Raw genomic sequence first — 20,898 nt, forward strand, 5'->3', positions numbered from 1 at the left:
TCTCTGTCAGATCAAGTTAATTTTAATTTAAAATTGAATCAAATTCTGTTGAGCAGAAGAGGGGCTACGGAGTTTATTACATTCTCTTAAATACAGAATGCATGTTTTCCAGAATATATCTCTGCGATTTATACAGAATATCCTATGAACAAATCAATGATAAGAAGGCTTTCATCCCAGAATATACCTCACCTTGTTTATTACATTACACATGGCTTTTCATAAATTTTCATTCTTTTTGACAACTACTACATTTTTTCCAGTCTTCAATTAATACGTGATGAGCATATGCATATATAATTTCCTTTTCCATCTTCCCAAACACAAAAAAATTCCAGGACTATATACGTTCTACATATTTCTGGGAGGGAATCACCAATTTAACTTATAATAAAACACAATTCTGTTGGCCACAACTCGCCCACTTATGTAATCATTGTTTCTATTATATTTGTACGTACTACATACGATTTTTAAATACTGCTATAGATATATATATATGCCTGACCATATATGTGGAGTCGTTAAAAACGGCCAAAACCAGGCATTTAAAGACAGAATGCAATTTATGGCGAACTCAATCAATTAATGATTTTTAATTTCAGCAGATCAGGAAAAGGTAGCTAGGGAGAATGGTGAAGGAGAGGGAAGCAAATTCTCAAGACAAGTTTCGGATGACTTTCGAAGCAAACTAATGGCGGCAATAATGGCAGCCTCTCTTTCCTCAAAGCAAGATGATGATATAACTGAAAGCAATGCAGCTGGTAAGCTGTCCAAGAAACTCGACTAGTGCATTTCCATGGAGAAAATGGGATACATCTTGAATATATATATATATATATATATATATATGGCTTGTGTTTGACAATTGACGGAAGATAGCAGATTCTAGCCATCTTCTAACCTCCTTTTCAGTTTGCTGAAAACAGCAGCAGGAAGCCGCAAAACGGATAGGGCTGGTACATAAGATGAAATCAGAAGCAAAATCATGGAAGCCATACTGGAGTCCTCATCAGAAACTCATGATAAGGACTTTAGCCAATTTGGTAAGCTCTCCAATACACTACTGAAAACACCAACAAGATTGAAGAGATTAATCACTGTTTTGATTCTTGATAACAGATGATGATGAAGCCATGAACAATTCTGGTTACTACCTGCCATTATACAAAGCAGCATTGAAGAGCGACTGGGACAGTGCAAGAAGATTCTTTGACAACGATCCAGAAGCAGTCACATCTGAAATTAATCCTGCAAGAGAAACAACTCTCCATGTTACGGTGAGGACTGGACGATCCATTTATTTTGTGAAGAAACTGTTGGAATTAATGCCGGAAGCTGCACTTGAACATAAAAGTCGTGTTGGCCAAACAGCCCCTTTCCTAGCTGCCATTGTTGGCAACACTGAAGCAGCTAAATTGATGGTGGCTAAGAATCCAGGGTTGGTTTATATTTCTAATTAAAAGGGCTTTGTACCTCTCCATGTGGCTGCTCAGTACGGTCACAGAGAGTTACTCAATTATTTGTTAGAAGTCACCAGGGATGATGTAGAGCCTTACATTTTTTTGCCAACGAATCTGGTGCCACGCTCCTTGGTTATGTAATACTTTCTGACCTTTTCCGTAAGTAAAAATTTCAAAACTATCTTCATAACAGTTGATTGAATCAATTATTTTAAGTTTACTAAGTTGAAAATGTGATCAAACACAAACTCACTAGCCTAAGGACAGTGAAAATTTAAACTCTAACATCGTAACTCTAATAATTGAATTGATTATCCATAAAATTTATCGTGAAAAAATGTTTAATCAATTATTTATACTTTAATAATAAATACCAACATAATTTGTGTAATCGATAGATGTAGCTTTGTATCTCCTTCAACGTTACCCTTAATTAGCTACCACCCCGATGTTTCACAATCAATCTCCACTCACTACACTCATTACAAAACCTGCTGCTTTCCCAAGTGGAAGTCACCTCAACTTTTTTCGGCGCTCAATCTACTGTTGTAAGTTTTGTTTATGGAACATCCACTCTGTTGTCTATAATGTTGTCTACGGAGAATACATGTGCAGCCATAAAATTTTGTTGCATTAACCAGGTGTTCCCGTAAAGAGACATAATTTACCAAGCATTCCACAAACAAGAGACGTGGAGAGGCAATCTGATGAAACTCATCAACCAATATGAATCAGCTACTACTTCCAATTTCTCTGCAGAGAAGTGTCTATTTATGGTAAATTCTCTCACCCATTACTTATTCTAACAGTTGTTAAAATTTTGTTTTTTCCTAACGGCCTTGGCTTTCTGCTGTTACAGTTTTGTGGCAAAAGTTATGGGAAGTTATTGCTATAGGTATACAACACAACAAAATATTGATACAATAAGCTTTATATAAAAATTTAAACCCACTATCATTTTGATCCATATTCTTAACGTTAATTACAGTATCATGCATCAAGAGAATCCAGGAAACAAAATCAATCCACCAGAAATCACTTCAATTACTGAAAATCCTGGGCCAGGAAGAAAGTAAATTTGATTTTGTCAAATCTTGCAAAATCTTGATACCACCTTTTCTGTCGGCTGCTAGACACGGAATCCATGAAGTTGTTGAAGAGATCTTGGATTCATTTCCAATGGCTATTTGGTTTCCTGACATCGAAAGTAGACAGTGCATATTCCAACTGGCAGTAAAAGAGCGTCATGAAAATGTATTTAATCTAATATATCAGACCAGTGGACATAAGCAATTTGTAACACAATCTTCTGACAAATTTGGAAACAACATATTGCAACTGGCTGGACATATAGCACCTCTCCACCAGCTAAATCTCATCTCTGGTGCAGCCCTGCAGATGCAGCACGAGTTACATTGGTTTAAGGTGATCATAATTTATACCATAAAACTTTTGTTTTGAAAGTCTGAAATTCCCTTCTAAGTTGAAAATTAAGCTTTAATTGGCAGGAAGTAGAGAAATTTGTTGAACCCATCTATAAAGAAAGTCTAAACAATGAGGGGAAAAAACCAAGAATTGTATTCACTGAGCAACATAAAGATTTGATCAAAGAAGGAGAGAAATGGATGAAAGACACTGCAAGTTCCTGCACAGTAGCAGCTGCATTGATTGCTACTGTAGTATTTGCAGCAGCCATTACTGTTCCTGGTGGTAATAACAATGGCTGTCTGCCCAATTTCTCCAAGGAAAAAGCCTTTACTATCTTTGCAGTTTCAGATGCACTTTCTCTTTTCTCATCTACTGCTGCAATTTTAATGTTCTTGTCAATCCTCACAGCGCGATATGCAGAAGAAGATTTCCTTTTTGCTCTGCCAAAGAGATTGATATTCGGTTTGGTTACCCTCTTCCTGTCCATAACATCTATGATGGTCGCTTTTGGATCCACAAATTTTCTCATGTTTGGTAATAAAAATACTTGGGTACTTAGTGTCAGTATGTCTGTCAGCTTGTTTGCCAGTTTCCTTATTTGTCACCTTACAGTTTCCTCTTCTTCTGGATATTATCTATTCTACGGACGGTCCTGGTATTTTTGGTAAGAAAAGCAAAAGAATGATCTACTAGCTTCTTCATATTATCACATATCATGTATTGATTACTTTTTTTTCTTAATTCTTTGAAAAATATTCAAAAATTTGTTGCAGCTAACATTGGTATTACATGTACTGAAATTCTTCGAAGACTACGAATTAAAGCTTCAGTTTTTCTTTATCAAAACTTCAATTCTTTAAAATATTAGAAATATCGAATGTGTCAAAGAGTGTCTTGACATGGGGTTAGATGCATTGTCCTTTTGTAATCCTTAAGTTGCAAAAAGTGTTGGAAAATAAGAACAGACCAACAAAAAAGTTCAAATAATAGAAGCTTTTGTAGAATACTGAAGCAGATTTTTCTAACTATTAATCAGCAAAGGAAAGTGCCTATTTATAGGCTTACAAAGAATCTACATCTGCTAAAAATCAGTCCATAAATCCTATCACTATGTCCAGCACTCAACTAAGAGATACATACCTAACAAATAAGAAAAAAACTAATCCCAAATTACTCAACTAGATTGACTAAGTGAAAGAAATTTAACTGTAATTTTGAATCATTCTTCAACATTCTCCCTTTGATTCAAAATTACATACATCAATTTTAGATCTAAAATAAATATATTTTTCATAAAAAAGTATTTTGGTAAATATATCAGCTACTTACTCATTTGTGTTGTAAAATTTCAGAATAATTGCCCTACTTGTGACCAAATCACGGATGAAGTGATGACGTAAATCTATGTGTTTTGTTCTTCCATGGAAAGCTGGATTCTTAGTCATTGTGATTAAAGCACTATTGCCACAGAAAATTTCTGTTGCACTCTTCTTTTCTTGATCAAAATTTGCATGTAATTTCCTTAATCAAATCCTGTGACATGCGACGGAAGTAGCAGCCACATATTCTGCCTTTGTAGAGGAAAGAGTTGTAGTTGTCTACGTCTTTGAACTCCATGAAACAGCTTCAGACCCAAGAGAAAACATATTGCCTGAGGTGCTTTTTCTGTCATCCAAGCAGCCTCCCCAATCACTATTTGTATACCCAAATAACTTGCATTATGAATTCTTAGAATACCAAATCCCGTACTCAGTGCTTTCAGCAATATACCACATAATTCTCTTTGCTGCACCATGATGATGCTTTGTAGGAGAGTGTATAAACCTGAAAACAACACCAACAGAAAATGCTATATCTAGCCTAGTGTGAGTTATATAAATTAGTCATCCCAATAGACTTCTATGATGACCAACATCTCCTTTTTCCAGTCTCATCTTCAACCTGTAGCTTCTCATTCATATATATCATATTTTAGTTGTAATTCTTTTAATTTTGTTAGTTCTTTTATTTTATTCTTAATTTATTTTTTTGTGTAATATTTTTATTAAATTAGAATTATTTTTCCTTTTTATTCACATTGGCTACACTACAAATAAACCATCAATTCACAGTTGTATTCATTGAAATTTGAGGATAATAAAATTACAAAATTTTAGTTTTAATCAGTGAGGTTTCCTTCAACGTTCTTGTTGAGTGAGGAATTAGTACTTATTTATTAAGGTAGCTTGTGGCGTTTTTATCAATTTATTTCTTAAATTAATTTTAACTTATTAAGTTTTTTCTTGTTGCATTTTAATTAATTCATTTATCCCTATTACCTTAATTTTTATTCTCTTATGAGTGCATGTCAAGAAGAAAGATTTTAGTTTTAAAGCTTAGACTCAAGATAAATTTTACTATCTTGTATTTATCCTTACATATTTGTTATTCTTCATAGTTCCAAAAAAAAAATCATAGCCACATTGTTCTTCTTGTCCTCTAAGTTTCTTCCTTTCATTGTATTTTTGTTCCATTACATCTTTAAGTAGCCAATTCACATCCCGGTTACTTAGTATCATGCATAAAAAATAAATTATCTTCATTCATATGTTTAAACTCATTATTTTTAGAATTGTGTTACCACTCTCCCTTCTTATGCTTCCTTGAAGTGTTCTAAACAAAAATTTATTAGTTTAATTCGAGAGAAGGGAAACACAAGAGTGAAACACATGAGTGGGTATTATTTTCTTTGCTAACCGTTAGTTACGAATTTTCATAATGACCTTATACAACGTCCCACTCGATGACAATTTTTCAAAGAAAATAAAATTGGTGAAATCTCAATATAAGGACTATCTGATTCGATGACGAAGTATTTTTGAAGAGAGAGGAGATGATGTGAGCAAGAAAAGAAAAAACTCTCATGGAATTTTCTTCCTTAATCCCGGAGAAGTCTTTCTTCTTAAGAGAGATAATCAATCGAGGGAGGAAATTAATCCTAAATCACAAGCTTGTTTAAAAAGAAAAGAGAAAAATTTCTTAAATGCCAAATCTTGCGAAAAAGGAAAATATATTTAAATTCCTTCCCCTAAATCAGCCACAACTAATTGAAATATTTCTTATTTAAAAAGATTTCTACAAAGGGAGACAATATCTATCATATTTTAGTTGTAATTCTCTTAATTTTGCTAGATTTTCTATTATATTCTAAATTTAATTTTTTATATAATATTTACATTAAATTAGGAGATTATTTTCCTTATTATTCACATAGCCTACATTATAAATAGTTCATCAATTCACAGTTCTATTTATTGAAGTTTGAAAATAATAAAATCATAAAGTTTTTGTTTCAAATAGTAAGGTTTCCTTTAATCTTTTTGTTGAGTGGAAATTGGTATTTACTTATTAAGAGAACTTCTGGTGTTCTCATTAATCTATTTTTTAAATTAATTTTAATTTATCAAAATTTTTCTTGTGGCGTTTTAATTAATTCATTTATCCCTATTACATTGGTTTTCACTCCCCTGTTGAGTGTAGGTTTTGGATTCCGCTGTTGATCCTGGGTTCTGCATCATACAGAGACACAAATAGAATATCATCGTTAGCATGATACTTCACATAAAGAGCATATTCATGAAGACAATGAACAAACTCATTATCTTCAAAATACTTGTTTATACATCTATTCCATGCCCTTGGAGCTTGCTTTACCCTATACAAAGCTTTCTTTAATTTCAACTCTTAATCTTCATACCCTTCAACCACAAAACCCAATGGCTGTTCTACATAAACCTCCTTGTTAAGATAGTTATTGAGAAATGCCAACTTCACATCAAGTTAGCAAATTCTCCACTTCATTTGAGCTTAAATAACTAATAGGAACCGAACAGTCTCCATGCAAGCAACTAGTACAAAAACTTCATCATAATCAACTCCATGCTTCTGCTTGTTTCTTTTAACCTCAAGTCTTGCCTTGCACTTTTTCCTCTTTCCTTGAGAATCCTTCTTTGCCTTGTATACCCATTTGATGTTAATAGCTTCATGTCCTTTAGGAAGAGTTGATAGCTCCCATGTGCTATTCTTTTCTATGGATTTGATCTCTTATTCCATGGTTTGTCTCTATTTTGCATCATTCATGGCTTCATCAAAATTCATAGGTTCAGTATCAAGAAAAATACAAAATAAATCATTTGTATCAAAGTTAGTGATCTCAGTTTCATCATAGAGATTTTGAATGCTCTTAATCTTTCATGACTTTAATCGTTCATGACTTTTCATTTGAGTTTTCTTGAGAAGGGGGTGGAGTTATCTCTTGCAAAGACACCATGTTCTCTCGATTTTTCTCTTCAAAATATAGAAAGAAATCATAAATATTTTCTTCTTGCTTTTCCCAATTCCAAGTCGCCTTTTTATCAAATTCAACATCTCCATTCACCATAATTTTCTCATTGCTTGGATTGTACAACTTGCAGCATTTTGAATTTCCATCATACCCAATGAAAACATGCTTGACACTTAATCATCGAGTTTGCATCTCTCTTGTTACGTAACATGAGCATATATAATGCTTCTAAAAATTCATAAATGATTAACACTAGGCTTAATCCTACTCCATGCTTCTTGGGGAATTTTGTCTTTTACACTTGATGTTGGAGATCTGTTAGACAAATATATTGCACAAGAAATTGCTTCGGCCCAAAATTCTTTGGGCATGCTTTTAGCTTTCTTAATGCTTCTAGCCATATTAAGAATAATTCTATTCTTTCTCTCCGTAACTCCATTTTATGTGGTGATCTTAGAACAGTTAAAGATTTTATCGGTTCTTAGAATTCTTTAGAAGTGAAATCCACTTCCTCTATTGGTTCTCAAAGATTTTATTTCATTATCAAAATCTTTTTCTACAAAATTTTTGAAAGTTTAAAAGATGCAAAAATATATATTTTTTTTAAAAATACACCCAAATCTTCCAACTAAAATCATTGATAAATAATAAAATGTATTTATGTTTGCTAAATGAAGGTGGATTTATTGGTCCACTAACATCGGCATGCACAAGTTGAAGTCGTTTGGCTACTCTTGTAGTGGCTCTTTTTGGAAAACTCCTTCTTGAGTACTTCTTAAGTGGACATGCTTCACACAATTGATTAGAATGGTTAATCAAGGGCATCTCATTCACCATATTTTCTTCTCCCATTGCCTTGAATGCACCAAAGTTCAAATGGTAAAATCTCACATGCCAACACCATGCTTTATCTTTTGTACTGGCCTTCAAGCATCTTGCTTCAATAGTCTTAAGATTCAAAAGAAATATTTTATTCTTTGACATATACACCTTAGTAATCAAATTAGTATTTTGATATCTAAATCTATGATAGTTGTAACGTTCAACAGTGGACTTTTTAGAATTTCTATAGTTATCTCTTCTTATTCCTTTTCCACGGCCTTTACTTGATTATTGGCTTTTATCTTTATTTTTTGGCAATATTTTGAGTAACATTTCTTTTAGACACTTGGCCATGACCATGATCATGACCATATACTCTACCTCTTCAACATCCTCTTTACTTTCCACCATCATTCAAAGAAACCTTTGATTTGAGAATTTCCTCCAAAGACACTTCTTATCTTTATTTTGTCTTCATGAACTTGTAGTGATTTATCTAATTGTTCAAACGTCAAAGTGTATAGATTTTTTGACTCTTCAATGACACACATCACATATCAAATTTTGACAGCAAAGATTGAAGAGTTTTCTGCACCATACAAACATCTTCATCATCTCAACATATCTTATTTGGCGCACTGTAAACTTTATCAATAAGCAAAAATCTAAAATAGATTCAACATCTTTCAATTGCAGAACTTTAAATTTGCCTCGTAAAGTTTAGAGTAACGTCTTCTTAACCTTGTCAATTCTTTGGAAGGAATTCTTCGAAATCTCCCAAGCATGCTTTACGTTGGTGATAGTGTGCATAAATATAATTTTACCTTGGTTTGAGGGTATATTTAGACTAAATTACTGGCTAATAGAAGGAATTTTGTTGAATTCTAATGCAGGTATAAATGTAGGAGCCAATTCCAGAAAAGTCCCTGGTTGAACTAATTTATGCACAAAAAAGTTCATCTATACACGGTTAAGCTTTGGGCAAAACTTACACCCTAACAATGACAGGAGATATTAGTTCATACACAATTAAGCCTTGAGCAACATTTGCACCCTAGTGGCAGTAGCAAATATTAATTTTTCAAGATTCTTTCAAACTCAAAAAAAAAGAGCAGAAGGGGAAAACCAAGTAAAAAAGATATTTTTAAAAATAGAAAGAAGGTCGAAATCAGGGGAAGAAAAACCCTAACTGCACATAGCTTCACTCTTTAAATAGAAGTAGAAAAGGGGACACAATAAAGCTGGGGAAAATAAGAAGAAGAAGACGAGTAGATTTTTTCTCTGTTTTTCTGTAATATTTTCTTTTCAATTTTAAACAATTGTTGGTGTACTAAACTTATTATAGCAGTTAAGTACTCATATTTTTTAGTTAAAGATATAATTGAAATTTCAATTTCAGGACTGTGAGATCTAATTGCTTTACTTTTATTCTTTTTTGTTTTCAATATTTATATATTCTTCTATACATACGAAAATTATTATTTGTTATTCGTTGTAATAGAACCCATTTTGCGTCTAACATAATAGCATATCGCCATTCGAAAATTTCAAATCTGTAATTGTTCAGGATATCCTGATAACTAGTGATAAATTAGTATTCACACTAAAAAGATATATAATATAATTTGAATGAACTGTGCGGTTGAGTTCATTGGTTAGAATCGGATCTTTCTACTTCTTAATGTTGTTAAAAAATTAAATTCTAGAAGCATCTTCGAGATTGTTCACTAGCAAAACGAGTGTCTCTTGATTAATTTAGAATTAAGAAAAGATTGGTTATTAGGAGCGTATCTAATAATTAGAATCGATTTATAGAAAATTAATATGAATTATTTTTGCATCAATAATCAATCTTGTATATCGAAACTAATATTATTTATTTGATTGAAATCTATTCATAATTGATTCTTATTTTATTTAATTTGTTGAGTTGTTTTCTGCCAATTTCATTTAATTAACTTTTATTTACTAATTTGTGTTACTATATTGGTTGTTTAATTTCAACTCAAAACAAAAGCCCCCTTGCTCATTTTTACTTTATCGCTAATCCTAAAAGAATATTAGGAATCAATTTCCTATGGATTTAACCATATTCTCTGCTATTACAATATTATTTTGTTGTTTGAGTAGAAATTTATTTTGGATGGATTTGACACCCTTCACTTGATAGCATCGACCACTTTTAAAAATATAAATTCATCTAATCCTTGATGGATGAGAGCAAGGACTTGTTGATCATTCTTCCTTATTTTTGCCAAAGCATCCGTCTCATTTTGAGTAAAAAATATTTTATTTTTGGGTGGAGTAAGATCTTTGTTTACAATATTTCATGCATATTATGGGCCAAGTGTGACTTTCATGCGAAAACACTAACTTTCATAGTTTTTTTTTTTGTAAAATAAGGCAATTAAAAGAAAAATAAATTATTACTAGTCATATTTCTAGAATTTTAGAATTAAGAAATCACGCTCTGATACCACTTTGTTGAAAAAATTTATAAAATAGGTCAGCTCAATATAATATTTTATAGAAAATGAAAGAAAGAAATAAGAGAGATTAATAAAAAAACTCAAATTTTCATTTGTAGTTCTTTTTACAAACCTTCAAGTATATGATTATATATAGATACTAATACAACTCTCAAAATTTTAAATATATAAATGATAATTATGAACCACAACTACAAAGGCAAACTTAAAAGACTCATATTAAAGTCTAATTCATGAACCCTAACCTACAAAAATCAAAAGAAATATTTATATCCTTAACTCCATATAAGATAAATAAACTCATTATTATTTTAAACCTTTTAATTAAGTTTTCTTCATTTATAAATTATTTTTTTAACTCTTTAAAAGTTAAAGAGTCTCCTTAGCTTGCAAATTATTATTTCGAATAATAAATGGGCAGTTATGAAGAGAGAAACTAATCGGCGGTTTTCACTACCTATATATAGGTAATGTATTGTTGTGTATTAATATTTTTTTATTGAATAGAAAGTATATGTTCTTTGATTTCAAAATATCTCTTCAGTTAAAAATTTGTATCAAAAAATATTTTCTTTTCTTCAGTTTATTTTCAATATTTCTATAGTAGAGATAGTTAAGAGAAACCTCTTATTTGCTGTTATTTCAATATTAACTATAGGTTGTTCCGATTCTTTGTCCATAATGGTATAAAAGGAATAATCAAATAACATTGAATACCCACTGCCTATTAATTGTCGAACACTCAATAAGTTATGAGACAGATTAGCAACATAGAATACACCATGGAGAAGCTTAACATTACCTGTGCAAGTGGTGACAACAACTGTACCTTTGCCTTTTGCTTGCAAGTAGTGCCTTTAGGAATTGTACCAAACCTTATTTTTGTCTTTTGAGACTCATCAAACTCTTTGAATAGGTTTGTCATATGACTTGAATAGCTACTGTCCAGATACCAGACTTCATTTGCAATTGAATCGACATGTTTAGCTTCATATGCCATGAACAACACCTCTTTTCTTTGTCTTATGCAACATAACTTGCTTGTTTTTCTTGTTTCGAGCATTCAATCTTCATATGCCTAGACTTCTAGCAATAATGATATTGAATACTGCCTGACTTTCTTCTCCAGGAACATGCTCGATGCTGTAGCATCGTCCTTTGTAACGATCAAGGCTGGTAAGCCCATCGGTCCATATAGTTGTCCATGTACCAGTAGAAGATTCAGCAGCTACCGCGGCCCTCGCTTCCTCAGGTGGAACTCCAGGTTGAGGAGTTACTTTTATTATAGCTTTTTTGTTTGAATATTGCCCACAATTAGCTTGCCCATTTCTACAATTGCTTCTTCCTCTACTACGATATCCACCTCTATTAGTTGCTTTTCTCGACTCATTATCTTGTGAAGTCATGTCACTTTTCACTTGAAATGTCTTCTCATCAATTAATCTTATCAATCTTATCTCATGTGTTTGTAAATAACTAATTAGTTCATCAAATAAAAAAACATAAAAATCTTTTAATTCTTCAATGTTAGTGACTGGATGATCAAATTTAAGAGTCAAACCCCTTAAAACTTTTTCAACAACAGTCTAATTTTGAAGTTTCTCCCTGTAGGATCTCATTTGACTCACAATTTCTATTATTCTTGACAGAAAATCTTGTGTACAATTTCATTACTTTCCATAAATAAAGTTTAAAAATTACAGCATACAAACTGAAGTTTAACCGTAATTATCTTTGTTGAGCTCGAAATTCCCTCTTTAATGTCTCCCATGCTTCCTTTACCATAGTTGCAATTGAAATCTTTAAAAAAGATCGTATCAAAGGTCTCAATTCAACCGATTCTCCTCATCTGGGTCAGCACACCCATTCTCCACAAGGTCTCAAAGGTCTTGAGATTTGAACAAAGTCATCATCTTGATGCTCCAGAACTCAAAAGAGTCCCCTTTGAAGATGGGAATGAGGAGCTGTGTAACATTCATGCTACTTTTATTTGCTGCCATGGAAGTTTTCTCACAGAACTTTTATAAAACACCTGGTGAGCAGTGAACCTGGTGAACTCTAATACTAATTTTGTTGGAAAATAAGAACAGACCGACAAAAAATTTTGAATAACAGAAGAATTTTTATAGAATACTGAAACAGATTTTTCTGAATATTAATCAGCAGGGAAAGTGCCTATTTATAAGCTTATAAAGAAACTGCATCTGCTAAAAATCAGACTATAAATTCTACCATTATACCTACTATCCAACTAAGAGCTCTATACATGGCTAACAAATAAGAAAAAAAGTAATCACAACTTACCTAACTAAATTGACTAAGTAAAAGATACTTAACTATAATTTGAATAATTCTTTGACAAAAAGAAAAGCAAACATGTTCTAGCTTAACACAACTAATACTTTTAATTTGAATGTTATTTGTGTTTGGGTCATAAAATTTTTTCATTTAGTTATGGAAGAAGACCACGATGTGGCGTGAACCCCAAAGTGATTAGAGGTGGATGCAACATGAAACCTTTGATAATGGTTTCCATTAAGTCTGGATCTACTCCCATCACCAGTCTTCCTTTCTTTCTAAGCATTTCCTCCAGAAACATGAATAGAAAATTGGGTTTGGACTCTATTTAGAAGTGATAAAAGCTTGTATATGGTTGCATCCTGCTGCCACCTTTGTCGAATGCTATGCATCAGCACTGAGGTAAGTCGAGACTTGCAACTTGCATAATATAAAATGTAGGATTTCTGGACAATGCATCTGCTACAGCATTGTTTTTCCCTTTTTTTGTAGGCTATCTCGAAGTCAAATCTCATCAGTTTGGAAGCCATCTTAATTAGCTTGTAGTGGTCATTCACTGCTCAAACAGATACTTCAAACTATGATGGTCCACTAATACCAGAAATTTCCTCCCAATCAAATAATGTTGTCATTTTGACAGCGCAAAAATAAGAGCCGTCAGTTCTTTCTCATAAACTGAAAATAAAAGGTTCTATATTGAAGAACAATTGCTTATAAAAGCAACTAGGTGGCCCCTCTACATGAAAATGACTCTAATTCCCACTTGAGAAGCGTCCCTCTACAATAAATTGCTCATTGAAGATAGACAATGCTAGAATTGGAGCTGTAATCATCTTAGTCTTGAGTTTTTAAAAGAATCGGATCACTACTGCTGCCCACTGAAAATGTCCCTCCAACATATTATTGAGTAGTCTGGCAATACTTCCATACTGGTGAAGGAACATCCAATGGCAACATGTAAGCACAAGAATTCCTCGGAGCTGCTTTGGTATTGTTGGTTGTTTGAATCCTTTCTGGCTTGTATTTTTTCTGGACATGGATACATCTTGAGCTGAAATAACATGTCCAATGTACCAAGAACACACTTGTTTTTCTTTGCATATATTGGTTTTGTTTAAGGAGAGTAAACACTTAAGTTAAATGGTGAGCGTGATCAATAATATTTGAATCGTAAATGAGAATATCATCTAAAAATATAATAACGAATTTTCTAAGGAAAGGTTTAAGTAGTTATTCATGAGTGCTTGGAACGTAGAAGTGAGCCCAAATGACATCATTAAGAACTAATAGTGCAGAAGACTATTTTTTGTATGTTTTCCTCTGTCATATATATGTATTTGGTGATAACAAAATTGCAAATCCGGCTTAGAGAAGACCCATTAGCCCCTTCCCAAACCCCCCCCCCCCCCAATTCATCGAAAAGTTTCTCTATGCAAAGAATTGGGAACTTGTCCTTCACAGTTTATTCGTTCAGCTGTCTATAATCTATGCACATTTTCCGCGACCCATCTTTCTTTTTCACTAATACAATAGGTGATGAGAAAAGGCTTTGTCTTTCACGAATTCCTCCTGATTCCATCAATTTATTGACCATCTTTTCAATCACATCTTTTTGTTCTTGAAAGTGCTTATAAGACCTTATGTTTACCGTCTTATAAAGGTCTATTAACTAGATTTGGTGATAACGACTTTTATGGGGGCAAGGTTTTAGAGGCTGCAACAGGTTGTAGTTTGTCTAAAGGTTCTGGTTATAGTTTCTCCGTTGTTGTTTCTGGTACTTGTCTGGTAAAAATGGTCCAGAGTAGGTCACTAGACTCACTTTTAATTATGTTTCATCATGTCACTAGACTCACTTTTAATTATGTTTCATCATGTTGGCTTGGAAACTTGTTTAACTTCCGTTTGCTTTCTTTTCCCAATCTTACCCATCTATCTCCTCTTCCAAACATCGTTAGTTGCTTAAAGTTTCAGATATTGTCATCCAACTCGGTCAGCCACTAAATTCCCAAAACTATTTCTGAACTGCCCATTGGCACCATAAAAATGTTTGCTTGAAATTTTTTCCCCTGCGGTTGTGATCTTGCATGCTAATTCTTTTACTAAAGTTTTGTCAAGAAAGTTGCGATTGCTGCCTGTATCTGCTAGCAAGTGAACCTACCTTCTATCCATCATTCCCTTGATCCTCGTTGAATTTGTTGCACTTGTTGGTTTTATACTCCCTTAATGGCATACATGGACAACTGAAACTATTTCACTTCTTGTTCTCCTTCTAAAGTTTGATCTACTTCTTGATCCTCTATATCTACATGGTTAGCAGCTTCTTGTTCTTGCATTTATGATCTATGTGATTGTTTTCATTACAAAAATAACAAAGGCTCTTTAGTCTCTTCTCTCCCAATTCTTGTGAGCTCAATTTCATGGTACAAGTATTTGAGGTTAGTAAAAATCACTACTATTTCAGGTCGGTCAGACATCAGTGTGTAAAAGGTTGGCTTATATTGGTTTCACAATTTAGTTTGGCTTGCAGAGTTTACGGCTGTGATGGTATTCGGTTTTGCAGCAGAGGGTTTAGATTAATTAAAGGTATGGTATTTGACGTGGTTAGGGAATGATCATTTAAACGTTTCTTTATAAGGGTCTTTGTGTGGTTTGGCAATGTGTAGGTGCAGTGATTGTTACTAATGCCCTCAGTTTTGACTAACCTCAAATACTTTAGTGCATGGCTAAAAGAACCTCTTCCTGTAATTTAGCTAGCCAATAGGCTCGATGAAGGGATGTTTGGTAATAAGCTTTCACTAATGCCCTCAGTTTTTGACTTCACTCCAGTGACAAACAAGCTAATCTAATTTTCATGAGTGAGTGATACTATACTCACCAATACGTTGAATTACCGAAAGTATTCTTGCAGGGAATCCTATTGTCTCAAGGTGGTGAGTTCCACTAGCAGATTTGGACATGATTCCTAAAAATTTCTTCTAAACTCTCAATATATTGTCCCCAGCTTGGCTAACGGCTTCTTCTATTTCTTTTCACAGTCTAGTACTATTTTAGCGCTCTATCTTCCATATACAAGGATGTTATCCTTACTGTCTACAACTTAGTTATTAACCTCTAGTCATTCTGTTTTGACCATTATTTTGTTTCTCACATATCATAAACTGTCTATAACTTCTCTCAACATGGAGACACTTAGAATGCTATGAAAAAACAAGATGTATTGTCATTAGTGAGCACCAAAAAACTGAGTAAACCCCATTATTTATTTGACAATACATGTCAAACAACTAATGCAATTTGAGCGGAAATCTATTCGATTTTCCTTTACGTTAAAATTCGTTAATTTTGAATAAATTTGTTTTTTTATAAAAATTAAACTATAGTAAATAGATTTTTCATGTTAGGAGACATTACTTATAAAAAGAAAAATGATCAAAAAAAAAAAAATCTCTAAGACTTATTATAAATGATATATTCGCAATCTTTAAGTGCAAAAAGAAATAAAAAAAATAAAAAGAGAATCATTATTGTTAAAATTTTAGCCGGAATAAACTGGGAAAAAAAATATATATATACATATATATATATATATATATATATAGGCTCAAGGTAACACTGAATAACCCTCTCTTCTCCTGTAAAATGTGTTTACACTTTACATCAATCATGATTTATGATTAGTTACAAGATTTACTCCTTGAAAGTAAATATATATATATATATATATGTATACATACACACAAACACACCCGTCAAATTGAGAGGTAAAATTGGTGTCATTGTTAAGTGATACACTAAATAAGAGAAAATTAAACTATTTTAGCGATCAAAGGGAAAGAGTTAAAAGAGAAGAACGAATTATGCAAAAATAATGGATCGTTGTGCAGTTGTTTACCAAAGTTTTTGAGGGCGAAAAGTGGTGGATCCATATGTTGATTGAAGCATCTGAACGAACAACGGAAGTTGCAGCAATGCAAACATTGAAACTGGGAAAGACGCTAGCAAAGCAATGGGAATTGAGATCCATTTTAGTCTCTCACTAAGTACTATCGACAGAGTTGCACAGAAAGCGACCATCATTGCAGCTATGGCAAAAAAGAGTGAGGCAAAACCAATTATCAACCTCTTCGGCAGTGACCTCAAGAAATCTTCCTCCGCGTAACGAGCAGTTAGGATAGACAAGAACATCAACAAAGATGTGGTAGAAAAAAACAAAGCCCCTGAATTAGACACCACAAACACCATAAATGAGTTTGTCCAAAGAAAAAATGGAATCCCCGTATCCTCTTTGTTGCCGCCCGGAACAGTAAAAGCAGCAGCAAAAGCAACTGTAGCAATGAGAGTTGCAACAACCATGCAAGAATTTGATGTTCCTTTCATCCATTCCTCTCCTTTCTTTACTAGCTCCTTGTGTTCTTCGGTGAATACTTCCCATGCGGTTCTCTTCTCGTGGTTTTGAGCGTTCCTGTTAAGCATGGGAGGCATTAATTTCTCCACTTCCTATATATAAAACATATCCCACAGCATTGTCAATATAGGTTCAACTTACAATTTAGTAGGCAACTCTAATAACAAAAATTATTGGGTGCTGCAGATAAGTTGACAAATATGTAAATTTGATAGTAAGGAAACAATAAAATATCGCAGCTTATTTCTTGCCGTAATCAAAGAGGAAAAAAGTTATTACCTTAAACCACTGCAACTCCCTCTGCATTTGTAGAACCGAACCAGAAATAGAAGATAGTTGTCTCGGAGGTGCCAACTTTGCTGCTAGATGCAAGATAGTGTTTTTGGATCCATCAGATTGAAGAGCCAATGATCTACTCATGTTCATGTCTTTAAGAAGATTGAAAACATTTTCTTGTCTCATTTCTATAGCAGCTTGTAACAGATTCCGTTCTCGTGCTACGGGTAACCAAAACAGATCAGGAAAATATTGGAGGCTTATACTTATAATTTCCACTACTCCATAGTATATTGCAACATTCAGGATGTCTGTTCTAGTGAAAAATTCACAAGCTTGGATGAAATTCATGTTTGAAGCTTGTGTGCAAACCACTTTCACCAACTCAATGACGCATCTTTGCCTCATCTTTATAGCTTGAATTCGCTTGACGCCAGGAACTGCAATGTAGGAACTTGGTAATTATCTATGCATAGGAGCTCTCATGTTAGTGAAGATACCCTTAATGATGCTGCATACCTAGTATTTTAATACTTGTCTCAAACAAGCTTCTAAACCATTTGAAGGCTGCAATTGGAAGCAAAACCATATTCTTTTAGTTCAATAACAATACTAAATGAAATAGTAAAAAGTTTTTTTTTTTTCCTTTAAATGCATAATCAGACTGTTTGTGTATTTAATAGATATAAATTAAAAATATATATTCACATTTTATCTAGAAGGGTATTTTCTTTTTTGTTTTGAATCTTTATCTAGGTAAGACAGATAGTCAAGTTAAATGAAACCATTTTTCTTTTTTTTAGAGGTTGTTGACCTTAACTTATTTCTGAGAATTTATAAGTTGTTATAAATAACTTATAAGCTCTTCAACTGTAATAACTTGTTGACATATTTGGCTAACATTAATTTATAGTATGTATTAGTTTATTTATGTACTTAACAAACAACACAGAGCTTATAAGCTGTTGATTCTGTCAAAACTGACCAAAAAAATAATTTTTCTATTTTCTATTTGTTGATCTTCCAGAATATATATTTTTTATATACATTTGTTAGTATTTATATTGATTGAAATAATAATCAAAGGTAAAATAATAATTTAGTTTCACTTATTATTTCTTATTTTATATTCAAATTTTAAAAATTGCTTAAGGGTAATTTAGACTTTGACATTCTATAACATCGTTTATTAGCTCTATAAAAAAGTTCCCGGGAAATGCAGTTACGACCTATAAAATCTTATACTATTAATTAAATGTTTGTCAGATATGTAAGAACATGCAAAAAGCTGCCACAACAAACTTATAAAATTTGGTTAACTATTCTCTTAAACTCATTTTTAAGACTCCATTTTTAGTATTATAAGAAACAAAATACACAATCTCTATATACATATATACATAAGCTTGTCAGTGTGATGTACATAAGGAATATTATTTGTCTTCAAATTGTGGCAAGTGGAATTGTTTAATTGATAAAATTTAAATATTATTTATATAAAAGAGAAACAGAATTCAAGTGAGAGTACAGTGCAAAAGGAAATTATATCAAAATTAGATAAAAAGTAGTGATGTAGAATATTGTTTGTGTTTAATTGATGAATTTTAAATTTGTGTAATGTAGTTTGAAAAGATAATTACGATGCTGGTCCAATCAAATCAAACATACTTTTCCGTACTCGGGTATTTGTTATCAGGCATGAATTATATCACAGTATGAATGCAGCGATTAGTACCTGGTGAGGTTGCCTCTTTTCCATGATCATCAACCGGATCTTCAACCATGCTTCTGACCAGTTCCCATGGTGGTGTAGAATCCATTCCCACAACTATTTCAATTACAATTAAATTAACTAATTAATTAATTAATCCTTTGTTAATCTTGGAAATTTAAGAAATTAAGAGGACTGACATGGGTAAATACAGCTTTCCCAAACTCCAAGCTTAGTTCCACTAGGGAAGTCTTCAGCCCTTAATGCCAATGCTCGGAGAAGAGTCAGATTATCAGCTGTTCTGGCCGTCGCTAAATCTGGACGCCGTTGAATCAAAGATAACGCTACATCTGTTGAAGGAAAGAAAGAGTAAAGCATGATCACAAGCAAGATACAATAAACATCAAACCGATAATTAATTAGTGAAATCACCGTAAAATCCTGAAAGAGCTAGCATCGAAATGAGCAAAGCAGCCGAAGATGGAGTAAATGAACCCGCCGGATACTCGTTTATTTGAGTGACCGATGAAAGATACCGAACCATCTGTTCCCCTCTTGTTGAGATAGCTCCCAAATGAAGAGGCGTGCATCCTTCACTGTTGATTATTTGTGTCAAATTAGGGTTTTTCATCACCATCACTCGAGCAGCTATCACGCTTTTCCCGATTGAAGCGCAGTAATGGAGAGCAGTATTGCCTGCATCGTCGCGCATGGCGAGTGCATCTGAGGACATAAGCTGTACGAGCTTTTCAACAAAGTGAGATCGATCTTCGATGGCTGCAATATGCAGAGCAGTTTGGGAGAGTGTTGTGATTCTCGCTGTCAATGCATTAGGATCGCTCGCCAAAAATCTCTCTGCACTTTCCCAATCCCCTTTCAGAGCAGCCAAATACAGAGGCCGATAGCGTTTGTGATGCATTCCAGTCACTTTATTCAAAGAAAATGGAGTTAACGAACGAGAAATCAAACAACCGAAAGTTCAAAAATCAGGAAAGAAATCAAATAAATGAGGTAGTTTGTAATTTGGACACCTACTGAAATCATAAGCACCGAGTAGAAGATGCTGCCATTGCCTTCTAAACTGCTCTTCTGTTGTTTCGTCCGCTCTACTCTGGTTCTCTGCAACCGGAGGACTCGTATCCATATTATCGACACAGGAACCTCTGCCAATTATCCCACGTAATTATGTCCGAACATATATACTTGACGAATATATACACATAAATACAAGTGTAATAGCTCTGTATCTCTACTTTCGTCACTGAGAGGTTTGGAATAACTTCTTTTGTTTAAAAACAAACAAACGAAGATGCTTTTAAACTGATAAGAAATAAAGATGGTTTAATATTTTAGCCACTACAATCTTATATGTCTATACAATTAAATTATATACTATATTATTATCTCAAAAATATTGTATTAAAAAAGTAAGAAATAAGAATAATAAAATTAAATTTTTAATAAAATATTAAATTTTGTTGAAATAATTGAAAAAATATGAAATAAATATTTGGAAACGGACATATTTTATTTTAAATATATATATAATTGAAAATAGTAAAGAAAAAAACAATAAAAATAAAACTAGAAAAGGAAAAACTGGGAAATAAAAAATTAAAAAATATTTATAATTGTTGAAATCACCTTTAAAGAGAGAATTTCAAAGAGAAAACTAAAAACAA

The 20,898-nt window shown here is 32.9% G+C and overlaps 1 protein-coding gene and 1 pseudogene across 6 annotated transcripts in view; one reads left to right on the plus strand and one right to left on the minus strand.

The window, feature by feature from the left end:
* The window catches only part of LOC110817652 (uncharacterized), an 85,771-nt gene extending 65,240 nt beyond the window's left edge, over nucleotides 1–20,531 (minus strand). Inside the window, exons 1-8 of one of the 5 annotated variants that reach the window (XM_088207739.1) lie at nucleotides 20,252–20,530; nucleotides 19,649–20,143; nucleotides 19,417–19,566; nucleotides 19,241–19,333; nucleotides 18,025–18,072; nucleotides 17,509–17,945; nucleotides 16,717–17,321; nucleotides 12,179–12,558 (exon numbers count right to left, since the gene is read on the minus strand). In XM_088207739.1, the coding sequence (XP_088063865.1) occupies nucleotides 12,537–12,558; nucleotides 16,717–17,321; nucleotides 17,509–17,945; nucleotides 18,025–18,072; nucleotides 19,241–19,333; nucleotides 19,417–19,566; nucleotides 19,649–20,143; nucleotides 20,252–20,360 (1,959 nt within the window). In that variant the 5' untranslated portion in view covers nucleotides 20,361–20,530 and the 3' untranslated portion in view covers nucleotides 12,179–12,536. Of the gene's footprint in view, nucleotides 1–12,176; nucleotides 12,559–16,431; nucleotides 17,322–17,508; nucleotides 17,946–18,024; nucleotides 18,073–19,240; nucleotides 19,334–19,416; nucleotides 19,567–19,648; nucleotides 20,144–20,251 lie in introns of those variants that run through there. The other 4 variants (XM_088207742.1, XM_088207743.1, XM_088207740.1 and 1 more) reach the window with 4 other exon arrangements.
* LOC110817651 (uncharacterized) lies at nucleotides 617–3,584 on the plus strand (annotated as a pseudogene). The gene is made up of 5 exons (XR_015813365.1): nucleotides 617–1,046; nucleotides 1,123–1,461; nucleotides 2,323–2,358; nucleotides 2,452–2,888; nucleotides 2,972–3,584. The product of XR_015813365.1 is annotated as an uncharacterized LOC110817651 (transcript).
* Nucleotides 20,532–20,898: the final 367 nt, after the last annotated feature.

This window comes from Carica papaya, chromosome 7, assembly GCF_054855325.1.
Source record: "Carica papaya isolate Zhongbai chromosome 7, ASM5485532v1, whole genome shotgun sequence".
NCBI classification, from domain to species: Eukaryota; Viridiplantae; Streptophyta; class Magnoliopsida; order Brassicales; family Caricaceae; genus Carica; species Carica papaya.